The following is a 17,668-nucleotide window of genomic DNA, read 5'->3' on the forward strand; positions in this document are numbered from 1 at the left end:
TGAGTTTGAATTTTCTGTGTTTGTGGAAATGTAATATTGTGTGTGTTAGCAATGGATGTGTTAATGCATAAATGGCTGGTTTATAATGCGGACATACTGAAAAAAATTATGCAAAAGGAGTTCCCGATGACACACAAATGAATGCTTCTATTTCTCTGGACATTTGACAGACTGCGTTTTTTTTCCTCAATTCATGTAACTGCATATTATGGGTGTTATGTAATTTACATAGCAATATCACAGAGATACTTTCACTGTTGCACCATTTATGTTTGGATGTGTATTTACTGCAGTGGTTTCTAAGCTGGGGTTGATGACATCCCTGCAACTACCCTAAATAAAATCACCATGTGAATATTTTTCTTGTGGAAGTCATACAGATACATTATCTACCTCCCTGTTAAGTAGGGAACAGGAATCGGGGTTATCTACTCACTGCACCCTCTGGTTGCAGTACATGGATTCTTCAGGTATAGCTGGTGCGAGAGGACAAAAGTAAAGACAGAATAATGAAAATTCATAGGAATTTATACTCTTGTGCTTCTGCCAGCATGAGTGGGTGTTTTGTGATGGCAACGAGCAAAGCTCAAGTGTCTGACGGCCATTTTCCACAAATTCCCAGACAGTGGATTTCACTGTTTTGACACAAGTATGAGCAAAAGGCAATCTTCATCATATGTAACACCAAAATAATAGATGAAATGCTCACATATGTATGTAAACAGTCTATGATATACACAAGAGACAATAAACAAGATGAAAAGACTAAACCAACATAAAGCTACCACAAAATGATTTTGCAAATAAACCTGACTCATTGAAACTCAAATAATTATATTTATAATTAGCCTTATGGGACAATCCTGCGTAGAAAGAAATCACTGGGTTTTTTTTTTTAAAAAAAGAACTTTTGCTCACAGTTTCCTTTCATATAAAATGCCAAACAGATTACAAGGTTATGAGCAGCTCAACTGTCACTTTGAATTATTTATTAATCGTCTTTTAACCTCGACAAGGTTCCCACTCATTAATAAACTCGCGTGACTGGGCAGGTACTGTTAACTACATGTCAATAAAACATCTTGCGATTGGTTACAAATATTCCCCTAAAAAATCGAGCCCAATCTTGAGATTAATGGGGGGACCCTGGAGAGTGGACGTGGAAACGTCACCACATATAGCGATTCGTGATTGGTTGTCGATAAAGGGGGGAAACCCCTCGCTACGGCACAGGGTCACCCGGAGCTAGGCGCCCCGCGGGCGTCGCATTCCCACGTCATATTCGGACACCTTTTTTTTAATTTGGAGAAGAAATGTGTCAGTATTAATTAGTTATTTTCTAATTTATAGCATGGATCACTGTTCCACGTTGTTTACGCGCTGTCACGATTTTTAATAATAATAATTAGATTTTTTTCAATTTGTCCCCCAACGTCTACATCCGCGTAAAGGTGTCTTTTAAAGACGCCGGACGCTTAACCCCCCCGCGCTCTTTTTTTTCTCCGCTCTCCACGATCGCGAACCGAAGTAGGTGGATTCAAATCAGCGGACTTGTCTGACAGGAAAAGCCACTAAAACACGCGGAGTCATTTCCCCCTCCTAGGAATCATTCAGCGCTCTCCTCCGTGCTGCCGCTACTGTACTTGGAAAATAGTGCGCCGTACTGTCTCTATTGCGCATGACTGTACAGCGTAATATGAAGTAGGCCTCCTGTTTTTCTCCCCAACCCGGAGTCCTCCCGGCCCCCGCCGCCTCCTCGATGCAACACTACGGCGAGCAAAACACGGCGGCAGCTGTCGAATATTCGCGAAGGTAACGACTTTTTAATGCACACGCTGTTAGAGGGGCTGTCGGAGACGGACGGACGGCGGTGTTTGTCGGCCGCGATACGGCGCGGTCGGTTCGGCGGGTTGTTGTTTTTCTGGCGTGCGGAAGCGGTCGGACTGCAGCGGAGGCTTCGGCACTGTTTCCGCACGCTTGAGGGAGAGCAAGGCCCAGTGACCCACATTCGGAGCAGCCAGTGTCTATGTGCGCGCGCTTGTGCGCGCGTCCCTCCCAGTGTGTGTATGAGAGTGTGTGTGTGTGAGTGTGTGAGTGTGTGTGTTTGAGTGTGTGTATACATACATCTGCCGCGTAAATGTTTCAACCATCGGTGGGTTTTTTTGGGGGCATTTTTGGTGCGACCTACATTGGTGTTTTTCGTCGGCTTTGCGGGAGCTTGAGCTCCGCGCCGACGCCGAGGCTGAGTTCCCCGGCGGTGTTTGATGACCCGCGGCGGTATTTCAGAGATTATTTTGTCTTTAGTTGTTGCGTGACAGCTTGAGGCTCGATGCCAGCTCGCAATGATATGGACTGATATTTCCCCTCTTTTCGTTACACGAAACGCCGAGCGCGTTACTCGCTATAACCGTGTCACTCAGTATCTATGAATGTAACGTTTAGCGGGCGGAATTCAGATTGAGGGTTACATCTCGCGAGTTAGCCAAATGTACAGTTTTCGGTGGCAAGCTTAGTTAGCCCGCTAGCTAGCAATACGGGGCTGCTCTCCCGGTTGTATAACTTAACACCTGTGGCACAAGATGGTAACATTATATTAGGGGTTTTCTGTGTCAAACTAAGAGCTGGTAGCTGTGCGTCCAACTGAATAACATACGTCCATTGATTAGTTTTGTTTGTATCAATGTGCATTCATCCTTAGTGGTACAGTAGGTAGAGTCGTCCAAAGCTTAGCCACGAGGATTACATGACTGTAGGTCAGGGTAGGTGCTTCCAAAAGTAAAGCCACTGTGGGGTCATTTAGATGGTAGCAAAAAATATTAGAATAGTTCAAGAGGGCATTTTTTCCTCCTGACGTTACTATAAGAAAGGCTTTCCGTTTCCCGCTGATGTTTTCTGGTCCTACTACACCCACTCTGACCTTCTGAATTGCTGTCACATATTTTCAACGAGACCCCCCCCCTGTCTCGGAGTTCACGGGGAATCAGCTTGATCCACGAGGGGTTGGTTTCGGTCTTCTTTTTTTTTCTTTGGGTTTAAGACACAAGGATACAAGGCTACTCTATAACAAGGTTACCATCTACATACAGATATAATAATTTGTGTTTGTCTAAGATCAAATATAAGGTTAAATGCTGGAAAACCATTAAATACTATCACGTATTTTGGTATTTCATCCAATGAAAATTCAGTTGATCTGAATACAACGGAATAAAGCTGTGTTAGCCAGTGAGCGAGGATTCCCTGATGTCTCCATGAAAGAGTTTAATTTTTTGTCTTTCAGGAAAGGTGTGGCATGAGGCTTAGTCATGGTTTGTAAGGATAGGCTCTAAAACAACAAGCCTACCCTCCAAAGGATCACTCCAGAGTGTAAGCCAACACATTTTTCATCATTAATATCTTCGCATATTGGTAACTGCATTCCAGAAGAGTTTCTTGAAAAACTTGTTTTACTGTATAATAGAAGATTAATTTCCCTTTCACAATCAGCTGATGGTTGCAGGGTTTGTTTTTGCTAATTGAGCTGAAATCATATCCTTTATCACGATTTCTTGACCCACTTTCAGATAGTAGTTTAAATTGAATTAATGCATAGAGTATGATGAAATAAAACCACTGCATTTAATCTTGATGTTATATTTGCTGAATGATACACTTAAAGAAAAGCAACAAATTGCTTTAAGGACAATAACTTTATTTGTTTAATATTTCATAAGTTTTGAATTATTGTAAAGGGCTGTAAATTATTTTTGACATTTGACATTGCATTGCAGTTGCTAACAAATCGTTAAAGAGATGATGGTTTGAATTCATGAATGCATTGACAGACAGTTCAAGGTTGACTGACGCTGGCCCCGATTTGACCCTATGACCCTTAATGACCCAATTTTTTTTTCTCTGATTTGTCCTTCAGGTTTAGCGGACCACCATGTGTTTTCCATGATCCAGTTCCAACTTGTGACCCCCAATGACCTCAAAGTCAGCTTTTACCCGGAACCCTTTCCACACCCCCTGAGAAAAGACATTAATTGACGGTGTGCACAAGCTGCAGTGGGGTGAGATGTGACCAGGCCAGCTGGGTCATAGGAGACATGTATTATTTATTTTGGTCACGTGCATCGTTCTTTGAAAAACTTTATAAAGTGAAATACCCTGCTTGCACACCCATATTTTTGAATTCCAATGTGAGTCATAACAATCTACTTAATTCTTCTACATTAAGGTGGATTTCCAAATGCCTACCTCACGCCTAAAGAGCAAGTCACTGCAGCCACAGCCCTAATCAGCAGCCACCATGACATCAAGCATAGGGTAAGCTGCAGCAATCACACATTGAGTGTCAGTGTGCAATAAGAAACATGCACGATATGAAACACTACTTTTGTAAAGTATAAAATGCATTGGCCCATTATGAATGCATCAATATTGAATGAGACCATAACTTTCAGCTATTGCTACTGGGTTTTTCTCAACAACGATACATGTTAGTTGTTCTTTTTTTTTGGATTTCCCTTGTATCTTTTTTTCTGATGTACAATGTGATTTGTACTGTTTTATTTTTATTCTTTTAAGATGTTTCAATCATATTCCTTCTTTAACCAGAAATCACAAAGATAATAATCATTACAGTGCTAGATTTCTATGAGTCCTTAATAAGTCTCAGTATCTATCTTTTTTTAATTTACAAACAGGCCTTCTAACTAGGTGGTACCGGGTGGTAAAATTGACCAGATGTGCGAATGAGAGAGTGAATAGTTGTCTGTCTGTTGATGTGGCCCTGCGATTGACTGACCACCAGTCCAGGGTGTACCTCTCGCTCGATGGAAGCTGGGATAGGCTCCAGCACCCCCCGTGACCCAGAGTAGGATAATGGATGCATGGGCTTCTAACTCATTGAATAGCTTTATATTGGAATTGAGGAGGTCATAATTACAATCTACAGTTTCGTCCTCAACTTTATTTAGCCTTCAGTTCAACACAAGTCAGTATTGAAAGAAAAGCCAGAATGCTGTTTGAAACTTATTTCTATCTTTTTATGATAAATAATGTTCATTAACCTACTGACCTGTATTCTACTTATATCTAACAGAAAGCACACCAACCAAATGCAAGGTGTGGTGAAATAATTATGCTTGTTTCACTTTACAGGGATGATTGTAGCATCTTTGATGGGTTGATGGAAGAAGATGAAAAGGACAAAGCAAAACGGTAATCTGACTATACTCAGCGTTTCAAAAAAACACATCATGAATTATTTTTAAATCTGTACTTATTTAACAGTTGAAACTTTTGGGTTATAATATCACACAGAAATCCAGCATCTAAATAATCAAATTCTTCTTATTTAGTGTGTCCCGTAACAAATCCGAGAAGAAACGGAGAGACCAGTTCAATGTCCTCATCAAAGAACTTGGCACAATGTTGCCAGGCAACACCAGGAAAATGGACAAATCCACCATTCTGCAGAAAAGCATCGACTTCCTTTGTAAACATAATGGTCAGTGCTTTTGATCATCATTACTTTACTTCTGTCAGTCTGTCTAACAGTTCATTATATTCATATCTCTTGTTTTACATTTAGTTACACAAAAGTATCCTCTGAAATGCTTATTGATCTTTATTTTTATTTATTAGCTAGGCAAATGTGACATTTAGGTATAGTACTGGTTTGTGTTTTGTAATGTATACGCTTCCATTTACTGATTTGGAACCTTTGAACTGGATTATTAAGTAAATGTATTATTACTGATAAGTTTGCCATCTGTGTATTCTGTGTTTAGGTTGCTTTGCACCCTCGTCCTCTTTTGTTATCTGTTCACTGTGTTATCTAGCCTCCTGTTTAACACCCTTGTTTTTCACTCTGAGCCTTGTACTATCAATACATTCTTGTAACGGATGTCTTGTGACATTTCATGCTTTGCTCAATATTATTTTTTTTTTCTGTTTTACCCACTTGACTTGCTTTTTTCTTTGTCCCCCATCAGAAATTGCAGCCCAGTCAGAGTCAAGCGAGATCAGGCAGGATTGGAAGCCTCCATTTCTTAGCAATGAGGAATTCACTCAGCTCATGCTGGAGGTCAGATATTTGCATTTGTGCATTGCAAATGGCTTTTAAATCATTCCCTTGTGTTTCACATAATCCTTTGGCTAAAAGAGAATAGAAATGTCAAGACAAAACTGTGACTAGCACAGCTCGAGACCAAATAAAAGTGTGCTTTTCTTTTCCTCACTTCATTATCAGGCTCTGGATGGGTTTTTTATAGCAATAATGACTGACGGGAACATCCTCTATGTCTCTGAGAGTGTCACTTCACTACTAGAACACCTACCGGTGAGTAACACTGCTTCTGTTTGTTATTCATCCACTGTAAATTAGGCAGTTTCTTTGTGCTTCAATGAAGCATGTCACGATGACCTATGTGAAATGAAAAGGGCAGACAATGCACCTTTTTGGGTGTGTGTGTGTGTGTTCTCATTTGTTTTATGTATGCTTTCTAGGCGGACTTGGTGGACCAGAATCTGTTAAACTTCTTGCCAGTTGGAGAACACTCTGATGTGTACAAGTCTTTATCCACACATCCCACAGACCCAGAGAGCCTTAGTTCTGATTACTTAAAAAGTTAGTAGCACCTGACAGCACATTCATATAAGCAGATACAGATCAAAATGCTCAGTTATTTACAGCTTAAATTGTTTCTGTAATTCAATTCCTGATCATTTTTGTTAATTTCTGGTAAAATTCTGGTACTAAATAAGCCCCAACAAAGAAATATCTGGCACATTGATGCCATACTAATTATTATTTCTCTTTATGGTTTTTCAGCAAAGAACTACATGGAGTTTTGCTGTCATATGCTAAGAGGGTCCATTGACCCAAAAGAACCGCCGGTCTATGAATATGTCAAGTTCATCGGAAACTTCAAGTCGCTTACCAATGGTATGATTTTTATTAAAAAAAAAAGACATCTTATTTTTAACAAGATTTCCCATGAACGCCTTTGAGCCACTAAGTTATCAATTAGTGAAAAAGTAAAAAAAATCTTGGCAACATGTGAGGCTATGGGAACAGGCAATAGTGCATGGTTCCACAAGCTGCTCTCAACTCAATTTTGAATTTAATGAGGAAAATAATTTGAGCCAAAGGTTGCAACGTCTTCAATGATGCACTGTGTGTTCTATCGTGTAGTTCCAAATGTGACGAGGAATGGTCTAGCAGGAGTTTTGCAGCGATCACTACAGCCTGCATTTGATGACCAGGTGTGCTTTGTGGCTACCGTCCGCCTGGCCAAGCCGCAGTTTATTAAGGTAGTAGATACTTAAACTACCCTATGAAATAGCACTATGAGTGATTAATGTTATTTGCCTTTTCTTTTCATTCGGTGTCCATGGAAAGGTTTGTCTTTGTCTCAGTCTCAGTTTTTGCCCCTGTCACCTCTCTATTACCCCTTGCTATATATGATTTAAAGTAAATGTGATTTGAAATTTTCACTTCCTGTGGGGATCTATTTTGGTGATTTAATTTTTCATGCTTAAGTAGGCTACAATATTTTAGATTTTTTATATTTTATATTTTCATCATCAAATGGGGAATAGTACTGGGCGCACCAACTAACTTCATGTCCTCTTTCACAACATCCATAAATCTTCTCTTTGGTCTTCCTATGAACATACATGCATTCAAAAACAGTAATAAAAAGTATATGTAAATAATGTTTGGTATCTATAATCTTTATAGGAGATGTGTACAGTGGAAGAGCCAAATGAAGAATTCACCTCTAGGCACAGTCTTGAGTGGAAGTTCCTTTTCTTAGACCACAGGTAAACACAACAGACACAATCAAATGTAATGCACTTATTTATAAGAGACAACACCTTTATGTTTTCAGATGATGTATTTTGAGTTTGTTTTCTTTAATATTCGCTGCATTACACTAAAGCAACCTCATGAATTGAGATAAAACCTAATAGGTGGTACAGCATAAGTACAGGTACAGCATAGTCAGGACAGAAAACGTTGTGAATTTAACATGGCATAATGGTCACGGTCGATAGTGGCAGACATCTTATTTAGACTGAAATGTCTGTTAAAAATGCCTGTTTAACAGCAAAAGATTCCATTGTAATTTTACCTACTGGTAAATGTAGTGATTGTTTTCTTTTTTTTGTATGATCTAAACAGTCAAGCATGACAGTTGGATTGCTGGTGTCAGGAGTTACCCACCTACTTACCTGTAGACTGTAATGTGAAGCCAGACCAAGATTCTCAATTAAGAATCAAATGAGATCTAGCAACAATAATAATTATTATAATAATAATAATGAGTTAACTACATGTTTCTGTTTTTTTCTTTCGGGTTTTCTCCAGTCTCCTAAGAAAATCCAAAATCGTTCTTTAAAATTGCCCAGACGCATAAATGGCATAGTGAATAGTCATTAACCTCTATATATGGCCTTGTGAGTAACTGGCAGTTATTCCAGGGTGTACCTCACCTCTTGCCCAATGACATCTGTGATTGGATTTGTGAGTCCCTTCTAGCACAATATAACAAATTTAATCATAGCAACCATTGTGTTTGAGTGAGTATCTTTACGATGACGTATCATGCAGCCTAGCTTGCTGAAATACTGTGACAACTTCTTAGTTTGCCCACAATTGTAGTATGCTATCACCTACAATGCTTAGAATGTCTACCATTAGAAAAAAAAATATTTATATCCCATAGTGAAGTGTAACCATGGTGACTTAACATGAGAAATTGACTGAATGATACCACTGAATTTTCTCAGAGCACCGCCAATCATAGGCTATCTGCCATTTGAGGTTCTGGGAACATCAGGGTACGATTATTATCATGTGGACGACCTGGAGACGCTTGCCAAGTGTCATGAACATTGTAAGGGTCCCCTGTTTCACAATTTCATATCAAACTTCTAATTTATTCTGTATTCTGGCTCTAATAACTTTTTTTCATCGTGTCTGCCTTTTGTCTCTCCTCTGCCCAGTGATGCAGTATGGTAAAGGGAAGTCTTGCTATTACCGTTTCTTGACTAAAGGTCAACAGTGGATATGGCTGCAAACGCATTACTACATCACCTATCACCAGTGGAACTCCCGGCCTGAGTTTATAGTCTGTACGCACACAGTAGTCAGGTACTTTCAGCTGAAAGCAGCCTCATTCTTTCCTATCTTTTACGGATTTAAAAATGTAAAAACAAATGTTTTTGTTTTGATTATTAGTTTATGGGAGAAAGGGGCTTTTGGACTTCTATATTATGTTTACATCTGCTGTTGTCACATCTCTCATACTCATACATTCCCTTCCTTCCACTCCCATAAGTGACCATAGAAGTTCTTTTGTCCACAGCTATGCAGAAGTAAGGGCAGAACAGCGCAGAGAGCTGGGTATAGAGGAGTCTACCCCTGATGTCACTGTGGATAAGGTAACAGGACTAAAAAAATATTAATAATGATGATCCTAATGATATTCAGTTATCATAATCATAGTGTTTTTTGCATCACAGTATTTAGTTTTGGAATTCCCCAGGGCAAGAAACACAAATGCATACATTTATTACAACTCTGCTGCGACAATTGATGCAGGGTAGCATTTAAAAGTGGGCCAGTGCAAACTCTTTTGCTAACACTAAAAAGGAAACATTGGTTGCATTCAAGGTTTTTTGTAAAGTAATTCAAGATCATTGCCACCGAGAATATAAATATATTTTGAGTATTGTGGACCGAGAGATTTGTCTTGTAAATGTATTTTTGAATTTGATACCCTTTTTTATTTTTTTTAACAATTGTTTTCTTTTTAATTTGTGCATCAAGCAAGAAGCTCAATTGGAATTTGTTATTTTGATTTAATAACTTTCAGCTTTGGCTATTAGATTAAGTCCATAATATCTTTCATCATTAGCATATATGTTGTTGTGTTTTATTTTTATTTTTAATAATCAAGTAATAGGTATATTTGTTTATTTTGTTTTTGTCTCTGATTGTTTTCAGAGTCAGGACTCTGGTTCAGACCCAAATATATCAAGCCTAAAGAAAGCATTGGAGCGTTTTGACCAGAGTCGAACTCCCTCAACCTCTTCACGTAGTTCCCGCAAGTCCTCATCCCATGTATCTGACAACACCTGCACTTGTAAGGATGCAAAGACACACACACCAATTTTTCATTTTTTGTAGTATAAGAGATTTCTCTCTGCATATCCCATAATTGTGCCAAAAAAATGGACCCAATGAAAGGAATGTTTTAAACAATTTTTGGTAAAGCTCAAACTTTCATTTAGACATTTTCTTCTAATGAAGTTTCATCAGCACTAAACAAATAGAGACAAAACGCAGCTACACTCCTTATGGGCTGATAGTTTTAACAGCCGTATCACCAGTCAGTGTGTTAGGGGGCGGTATGGGGCAGGGGGTTAGAGCGTCATTCTTGGAACCAAAAATTCCTGGTTTGTTTCCCAGTTCCTTGTAGCTTGTTGAAGTGTTGTTTAGCAAGATACTGACTGGCAAGACACCCCTAACTGCTGAACCTGATGCTGCTCCTGAGTTGCTTTCTGCTCATGGTTCATCCATGATGTGGATGAACCGAATTGCTTTATTTGTATACGTTAGCATGGCAATATAATGTGTCATTTATATTGCTCAACGATGATTTGCTCTGCAGCAACAGCCTCCAAGTTACATATGGACACGGCAACACCACCCCTCCAGTCTCTTGCCACCACCATTGAGGTACCATTACAGCGCCGCTCCTCCATCAGCAGTCAGGTGAGCTACAATGATCAGAATAGCAACATTTAATGAAGGATAACTTCAGAGATTTGATGAGATTATAGATTATATTTTGTAGCAACAAGTAAGACAGTTGAAACTCTGTTTCATGGTATGAAAAATGTATCACGTCACAATTGCCCTCATAATTTCTGTATTTGTATTTTCAGTCAATGAGTTCTCAGACCACTGGCCAGAGTGTCACTCCAGGTTTGGTCAGTCAGCAGCAGCAGCAGCAGCAGCAGCAGCAACAACAACAACAACAACAACCACAGCAGCTACAAACAAATGTACAGGTAATCATGAAAATATATTTCATAGTTGCAGGCTTCAGTTCTGTATGCAAGGACGATTATTAGTCATCGCTGACTTTATTTACAGTAATTATGCAGCTATTGAAAACTGAAGAACCACACCCTGAAATTCAGTGTGCCTGTTTAAAGTACACTTGCAAAACAGCAAGTTTGCCTTAGTGACATAAAGTCTGGACATAAACCCCAGGTTCATATAGCCTGTATTTGCTTTTGAATATCTCTCGTTTTACATTTCAGTGCTCATGTTCACACGATATTAGTATTGAAATCACCTGCATCAGGGTGCATCACTGGCAAGCACCAGCAGTGTGCTCCCAGTCCCAGGCTCTTGCCCATTTTTAATAGTGAAATTATTTGGTTATTGCCATATTGACACACTGTATTGCATCCATAATTCACCCAAGTTTTAATACCGGAAAAAATAAATATATACATTGACAAGAGATGTAGAGCTTTTTAACTTCCCTCTATTAAGAGAAAGCACCACTGTTAGTAGAATCCTGTCATCATATAGTTGCAGGATCATGTTAAAGATACAGCAGATCTGTGGATTTTGAGACAAGAGACTTTTGAATGAAGAAAGATTATGTATTTGAGGGCAGTCAGAGACCCTTGCCCTGCATGCACTAACAGGTTGTGCGGCACAGATGTGACTCAAATACAGGATGTCCATGCAAAGCGTAAGGCTCACTACTTTGCTTTCAAATAAACAAAAGGAAATATTTTAAAAGGCATTTTTACCCAGAATGAAATATGAAAGAGAAATCGCAGGAAAATATTTTTTTCAAAATGTCTTTTCTGGATGAGAAGGAATAAAAGGAGATTTGTCACCTGTCCTTTTTTTAAGTTTCTCTTGAACCAAATCAAGAGTGACTATCAAATTAATCTGCGTGCCCTTGAGGGAAAATGTAGGCCTGCATCTTTAGTCACCAGCCTGACCCTGTTTTCTTTCCTCACAGCCTGTGATGGAGTTCTCTGCACAGGTGAATGCTATGCAGCACCTAAAGGAACAGCTAGAGCAAAGGACCAGAATGATACAGGCCAACATCCAGCGGCAGCAAGAGGAGCTACGGCACATCCAAGAGCAATTGCAGCGAGTCCAGGGACAGGGCATACAGGTAGGACTCACATATGGACTAATATTTTTTTCTGTTTTTTACCAGTCACATTTCAGAATATCCACTTCAATTTGCTTAATTGAATAATTGGTTTTGTTTAACAAAAGAATTATGCATTTTATTAACCGAATCAATTTTAGGTCACTGTCTCCAGTACTTAACAACTAAAATCTTTGTCCTCCGGAATTTCTCTTCCTTCTCCATTCTTTTTTTTCAACTCAATAAAACAATATGACATGTAGATTGCAATTTGTATCTTACTGATATTTCTCATTTTACCTCCAAACTTATTTATTCACCAAATATATCTCCTGTACACCTTTTAAACTATTAACACAATAATGACCTGTTTTTAACAGGCTATACTTAACTGGTGCAAGTCCTGTTTCATATATATATATATATACACACACACACACAAACACACAGTGAGTCAAAAATGGGGATGCGTGGAGGGTAACATGACCTCTTGATGCGACTGGAGCCTTTGACAAGAGAATGGCTTGTTTTCATAGGATTGTTAAGCAAAAGTAACACCTTTAGTAATTGTACGTTTATGTTCAAATTCGAGTTACATGCATCACAACTATCTGTCCTTGAAAAGGCAAGTGTCTACACTACTTTTGCCGAGACCAAACAAAGTGAACAATGTCCAAGTTTCATGTGGGTCTGCTGTCAAGTTTCAGAGGAAATTAAAATTAATTAGCAACATCTGATTTGTCTCCTGCTAATATTTACTGATGAGTCAATGTCAGCTGAAAAGGAACAGCTGCTTGCTCAACTGCTTTATTTATTGAACATTCACTTTCTGTTTCATTCCGAATAATTTTTCACATGGACGCCCTGTAATTTTCATGTCACAAAGTAATCCACCAGTATTTCATCATACCAGAAATTCACAGTTTCTCTCAAATTCAATAACTTAATACGTCATTCAAAATTAACACTTTTACACTTATTTATTTAATTTTTTAAGAGTGCAATCGCTTACTACATAACTTTTATTTCAAATGGCAGCAGAAATGTTTGCTGGATAGATACGAGCTATCTCAACAACATACTCTAATGTTCTCTCCATTGGATACTTGCTAATACTACGCTATGTTAGACTACTCTTGCCACCGCCATTTTGCATGTACTATTATTGTCCAGGATCGACAATTACAACCCTCTATACTTTTTCAGAATGAATAAAAGAAAACATGACCCTAAGTGTGTCAAGATACAATGTTATTTTTCTGTTGCGTGCCTCTTTATTTGGTTTGAACTGGCTGTGTCTGACCTAGATCTGAAGTCATTCATTATGTATATTTTAGTTCTTTAAGGAGGGAACCACAACAATAGATAGGTATTCACTACCTCAGTGTTTGGCATTTTCAGAAAATTATTTTGCGAACAACAAACTCAAAGAGTGCCGATGCCTGCTACAAAAACAGTGAATTTGGTCTAAGTGTAGACCCACAGATGGCTGTGTCATGTCGTTGTCTTTTTCATTCATACAGATGTTGTTGCAGCAACAAGGTGGAGGGATGAACGTACAGCTTCCTCAGGTGGGGTCGGTCCCGCAGACAACCACTCTCACCAACCAGGTCCAGCAAGTGGCAATTAACCCCGTCCATTCAGGAACTCAGCAGCTCACTATTCAGCCGCAGGCTCCTCCTCAGCAGAGCCTACAGCAGCAGGTGAGAAACACACACGCACGATTCCCCTATAGAAGCCACTACAACCCTCAATGTGCAGATAATGTTGCATGGTCATACAACAGTGTTGCCCTTTGATACTTGCGTTTCACGACATGGGGTTGAGGGAGCTGAACACAGTGCTGTGGAGGTCACCGTTCCAAATTCTTGTTTATCCAGCCAAATACTATTGGGATCATTGTTGTTTGTTGTTGTGTCTTACATAAATGTCATTTCGCAGCAGCAGATGTTTTTAATTCACTCGAGTCACATCATGAACTAACCTATGCACATTCACTGTGAATCCCTTGGGCAAAGCACTGCTGTCAGTTGACATTGAATATTGTAGACCTAACTTTGGGTAGCTGACTGGTTTGGTACTACAAATGTCTATTTCAGCTTGCTTTTATATTGGGTTTCATACATATGCCTGAAGCGCATAAAGCCATCACATGAGCCAGAGCAGTTAGTGGGTCAATGAGATGAAGTCATATATAATTGCAAATTATTCATGACGCAGTGCATTTACTTGCGTCAGAAATAGATTTTACTGTTGCCAAAGCAATGCTTAAAATGTGGTTCTTCAGGATATTTCCTACTATTATATTAATTAGGGCTCTGCTTTCCAACTGCCATCTATTATTTCGTTCACCTGTAAAGTTCACCTACTGAAATCAACCAGACTTGACAATTTGACATGTTTAAAATGTATCTCTAAATTCCTTCAAATCTGTTCATTGGCAGTAAACCTGCCACCGCAACCTACTGCATTCCACGATGTTAAAGACAATCAAAAAAAGAAACCAAGCATTAAAGGAATAAAAACTTAAGGAGCAATTCTATTCACCGCATTCTGCTGTCATCAAGTGGCCCCATGGGTCTACTACATTTCACCATGAAAATTGCTGCAGGAATTTTATGGCATGCAGTCTGCAAAATGGAAATATCTTATCGTTTGTTGGAATGCACACACCACAGGCCTAATTGAATTTTGTCACTGGACTCCCTTTCAACAGCTATACTACTGTATTGCTATATATTACTTTTTAGGTTAAATTGGCTATGCGGTGCTTTTAGTGTAGTTTTTTTATCCTTTATTCTTTTATATTTTTATTCCTTTATATATATTATATTATATATGTATTTATTCCTCACAAAAGCTTCTAATAGTCTCATCTTCTTATTTGTAAAGTTGAGAATCAGGAAACCAGAAGTTATATAGCTAATGACCTCCTACTGGAGTAATGTATCCCCCAGAGCAATGTACTCTAGCATACTATGTTTTTATGTATTTGAATAGAAGTGGTAAAAAAAATGCTTAACTGTATTCAGTCCTACTAATTGATATATTATCAAGTAACATTGCAGTTCCTGTAAGATCACCAGAGATTTTCTGTTAATCACATCAAAATGAATGAATATGGCTTTTCTAACATTATTAAGGACTTTTCCCTTTGGGCCCAAGTATTTCACTTTCAATCCACACACAGCTGGACACAGTGATGCACAACTCAAGGTTGTCCACTAAGGATTCAATTAAAAAAAAACACAAACTGCAAAATATCAGAAAATGAAAGCTTTAAGTGAAAGTATATTCAGTTTAGTTTTGCTCTGAAATGAGCATTCATATGCTATGTAGTATGAATTCAGTGTTTATGAAAATTTGTTTGTGTGAAGGAGCTCTGCCCTCGCTGCATGCCTGAAAATATATTATAAAAGCAACAGAATTTGTCAGCCAGAGATAATTGATTGTATTGATATTTGTTTGTCATGTATGAATATTTGTTGACTGTATGTCAGCAAACTGTATGTTACAGTTACCTGACAAGTGGTGGTAAAATTCATGGTACTGTGACGTTTTTTCATTGGAACGGTTATTTGTTTCACTAGAGTCGTGTTGAGATTTTACTTTCTTTATTAAGCGTAAGATGTCAAACTGTATTTTCATGTTTGGATAGTTCATCTTGCTGTATGTGCGAGCATGGTTTACATCTGTTTTTTGTTCTTTCTCACCTACATAGTTAGCCATATAGTAGTTGTATTGTTTAGGGATATTATCACAAAATTGAATGATTATTGAATGATTATTATGACACTAGTGGTAAATAGTGGTAAATATGCCATATGATGGCAGTAATGTGTTTTGAGATACTCAATGATTCCTACCCTTTATCCAATCGAGAAGTTCTCTCTGGGTTCTCCTTGTAGTTTAATTTAGCTGTTTGACATAAGACAGAACCAGCGAAGGTTCGAGTCTTTCAGTAGCTCAAATACACCCTCCTGGTCCAGCAGACTGTAACAGCTAAGACTAGCAAAGAATTTAAGTTCTATTGTGCTCTACTTTGCCAAATAGGCCATTACTGTTGTAGCTGTCTCTTTGGATTTGAAAAAAACGCAAAAAAAATCCTGCAGCGACTGTAGTGTAGTCAGCCTGACACCCTCAGGATGGGAACATAAAAACACATGCTGCAAAAGAACCCTTCCCTACGAATCAAAATGTTTTTTTCCTGCACACCGTAATGGTGCAGTGCAAATCAACAGAAGATATTGCGGAGGACATCATGCCAGTGGGATTGGGAGAAGTGTTGATCAGGTCAAGCTGAGGGTGACGGAAAGGCAGGAACAGATGCGTGCTGTCTAGAGAGCAATAACATACAGGAAAGCGGGTTAAAAGTCATAGCAGGAATAAACAGGGAAGTCAATAAGAGACAAAGGTAGGAAGATGTGGGGTGGATCACGAGACTAGAATAACATGTTGGTTAACTCGTTGGAGTGTTATTGACAGGAGGAAATGAACAAATAAACCCTTTTAAGGTAAACCAATCAGGAGACGACAGCAAGGAGGGAGTCTGGAGAGGATATTTGGAGTCAGAAATGTCCATCTTATGAACTGACCCTCACACTGTGTCGGGGACTGAAGAATGACCCGGGTCCTGGAGCTTCTCAACTGGGCATACATAAATATTTTTGTTGTGTTTTGTGTGTTGCTGGGCAAGGAATAAATTAGGAAACGCAAGTGCTCAGGTCATCTCCATTCAGTCTTCATAAAAGAATGTGCAGGAGGACTGGGTGAAGGACATCAGACTCCAGCAATATACAGCTCTGTTATTTTTAGAGAAAATATGAATGTGTAATGAGGAACAGTGGAATAGCTTATAGCTATAAACAGGATAATGCCCTTTAAGATGTCCAAGATCACCCATTAATGGAAGATGTTGATGTTGGACGATAAAGGGTCAGGCATCATATGTTATGTATTATGCATTCCTGACATTTTTGCTGTCAAACATTCAGCAGAATTCTTTTAGCTGACAGCGGTGTTACATTTTAGGTGATGGTTGCATGTCTGTTGGAATATGTAACAAAAGTTTGAAAGGTGTCTGTTTTCCCTTCCTTTGACCTAGTTTCAATGCAAAGTAAGCAATTAAAATCCAGTTCAGTACACATTGTCCATGTTGTTAATTGAGAAAATTATATATTCTTGCTTCATCATGGGCTTCCTTTTCTTTAGAATGAATACTTTTACTTAACCGGTGTACCTCCAGCCTCAAAACTGTTTGCATCTTCATTTGTTGATTTATATGCATGTTATATAACCAATATGCTTCATTTAAGACCACACAGTTGTGGACCGTTCATTGAATTTCATTACGGTAAATAGAGAAATCTCTATCCTGTGAGGCCTCTTGTAAAGCGTTTTTGTTCTGCGTGTGTTATATTTAAAGTATACAGTATCTGAATATAGATCCCTTGCTACTTTGAGGAATATAATCGAAATAT

At 38.7% G+C, this 17,668-nt stretch overlaps 1 protein-coding gene across 3 annotated transcripts in view; it reads left to right on the plus strand.

The window, feature by feature from the left end:
• The first annotated feature begins 1,658 nt into the window (after positions 1–1,658).
• The window catches only part of clockb (clock circadian regulator b), a 21,166-nt gene continuing 5,156 nt past the window's right edge, over positions 1,659–17,668 (plus strand). The window contains exons 1-20 of one of the 3 annotated variants that reach the window (XM_086156998.1): positions 1,659–1,812; positions 3,281–3,366; positions 3,911–4,052; positions 4,220–4,308; positions 5,146–5,205; positions 5,346–5,494; positions 5,982–6,073; positions 6,239–6,328; positions 6,496–6,616; positions 6,821–6,934; positions 7,184–7,302; positions 7,733–7,815; positions 8,785–8,891; positions 9,001–9,148; positions 9,363–9,438; positions 10,004–10,142; positions 10,671–10,774; positions 10,948–11,073; positions 12,051–12,209; positions 13,712–13,891. In XM_086156998.1, coding sequence (XP_086013124.1) covers positions 4,292–4,308; positions 5,146–5,205; positions 5,346–5,494; positions 5,982–6,073; positions 6,239–6,328; positions 6,496–6,616; positions 6,821–6,934; positions 7,184–7,302; positions 7,733–7,815; positions 8,785–8,891; positions 9,001–9,148; positions 9,363–9,438; positions 10,004–10,142; positions 10,671–10,774; positions 10,948–11,073; positions 12,051–12,209; positions 13,712–13,891 — 1,884 coding nt within the window. In that variant the 5' untranslated portion in view covers positions 1,659–1,812; positions 3,281–3,366; positions 3,911–4,052; positions 4,220–4,291. Of the gene's footprint in view, positions 1,813–3,280; positions 3,367–3,910; positions 4,053–4,219; positions 4,309–5,125; positions 5,206–5,345; positions 5,495–5,981; positions 6,074–6,238; positions 6,329–6,495; positions 6,617–6,820; positions 6,935–7,183; positions 7,303–7,732; positions 7,816–8,784; positions 8,892–9,000; positions 9,149–9,362; positions 9,439–10,003; positions 10,143–10,670; positions 10,775–10,947; positions 11,074–12,050; positions 12,210–13,711; positions 13,892–17,668 lie in introns of those variants that run through there. The other 2 variants (XM_086156999.1, XM_086156997.1) reach the window with 2 other exon arrangements.

This window comes from Fistularia commersonii, chromosome 12 (genome assembly GCF_037954325.1).
Source record: "Fistularia commersonii isolate RoL2024-O1a breed Wild chromosome 12, RoL_Fcom_v1.0, whole genome shotgun sequence".
NCBI classification, from domain to species: Eukaryota; Metazoa; Chordata; class Actinopteri; order Syngnathiformes; family Fistulariidae; genus Fistularia; species Fistularia commersonii.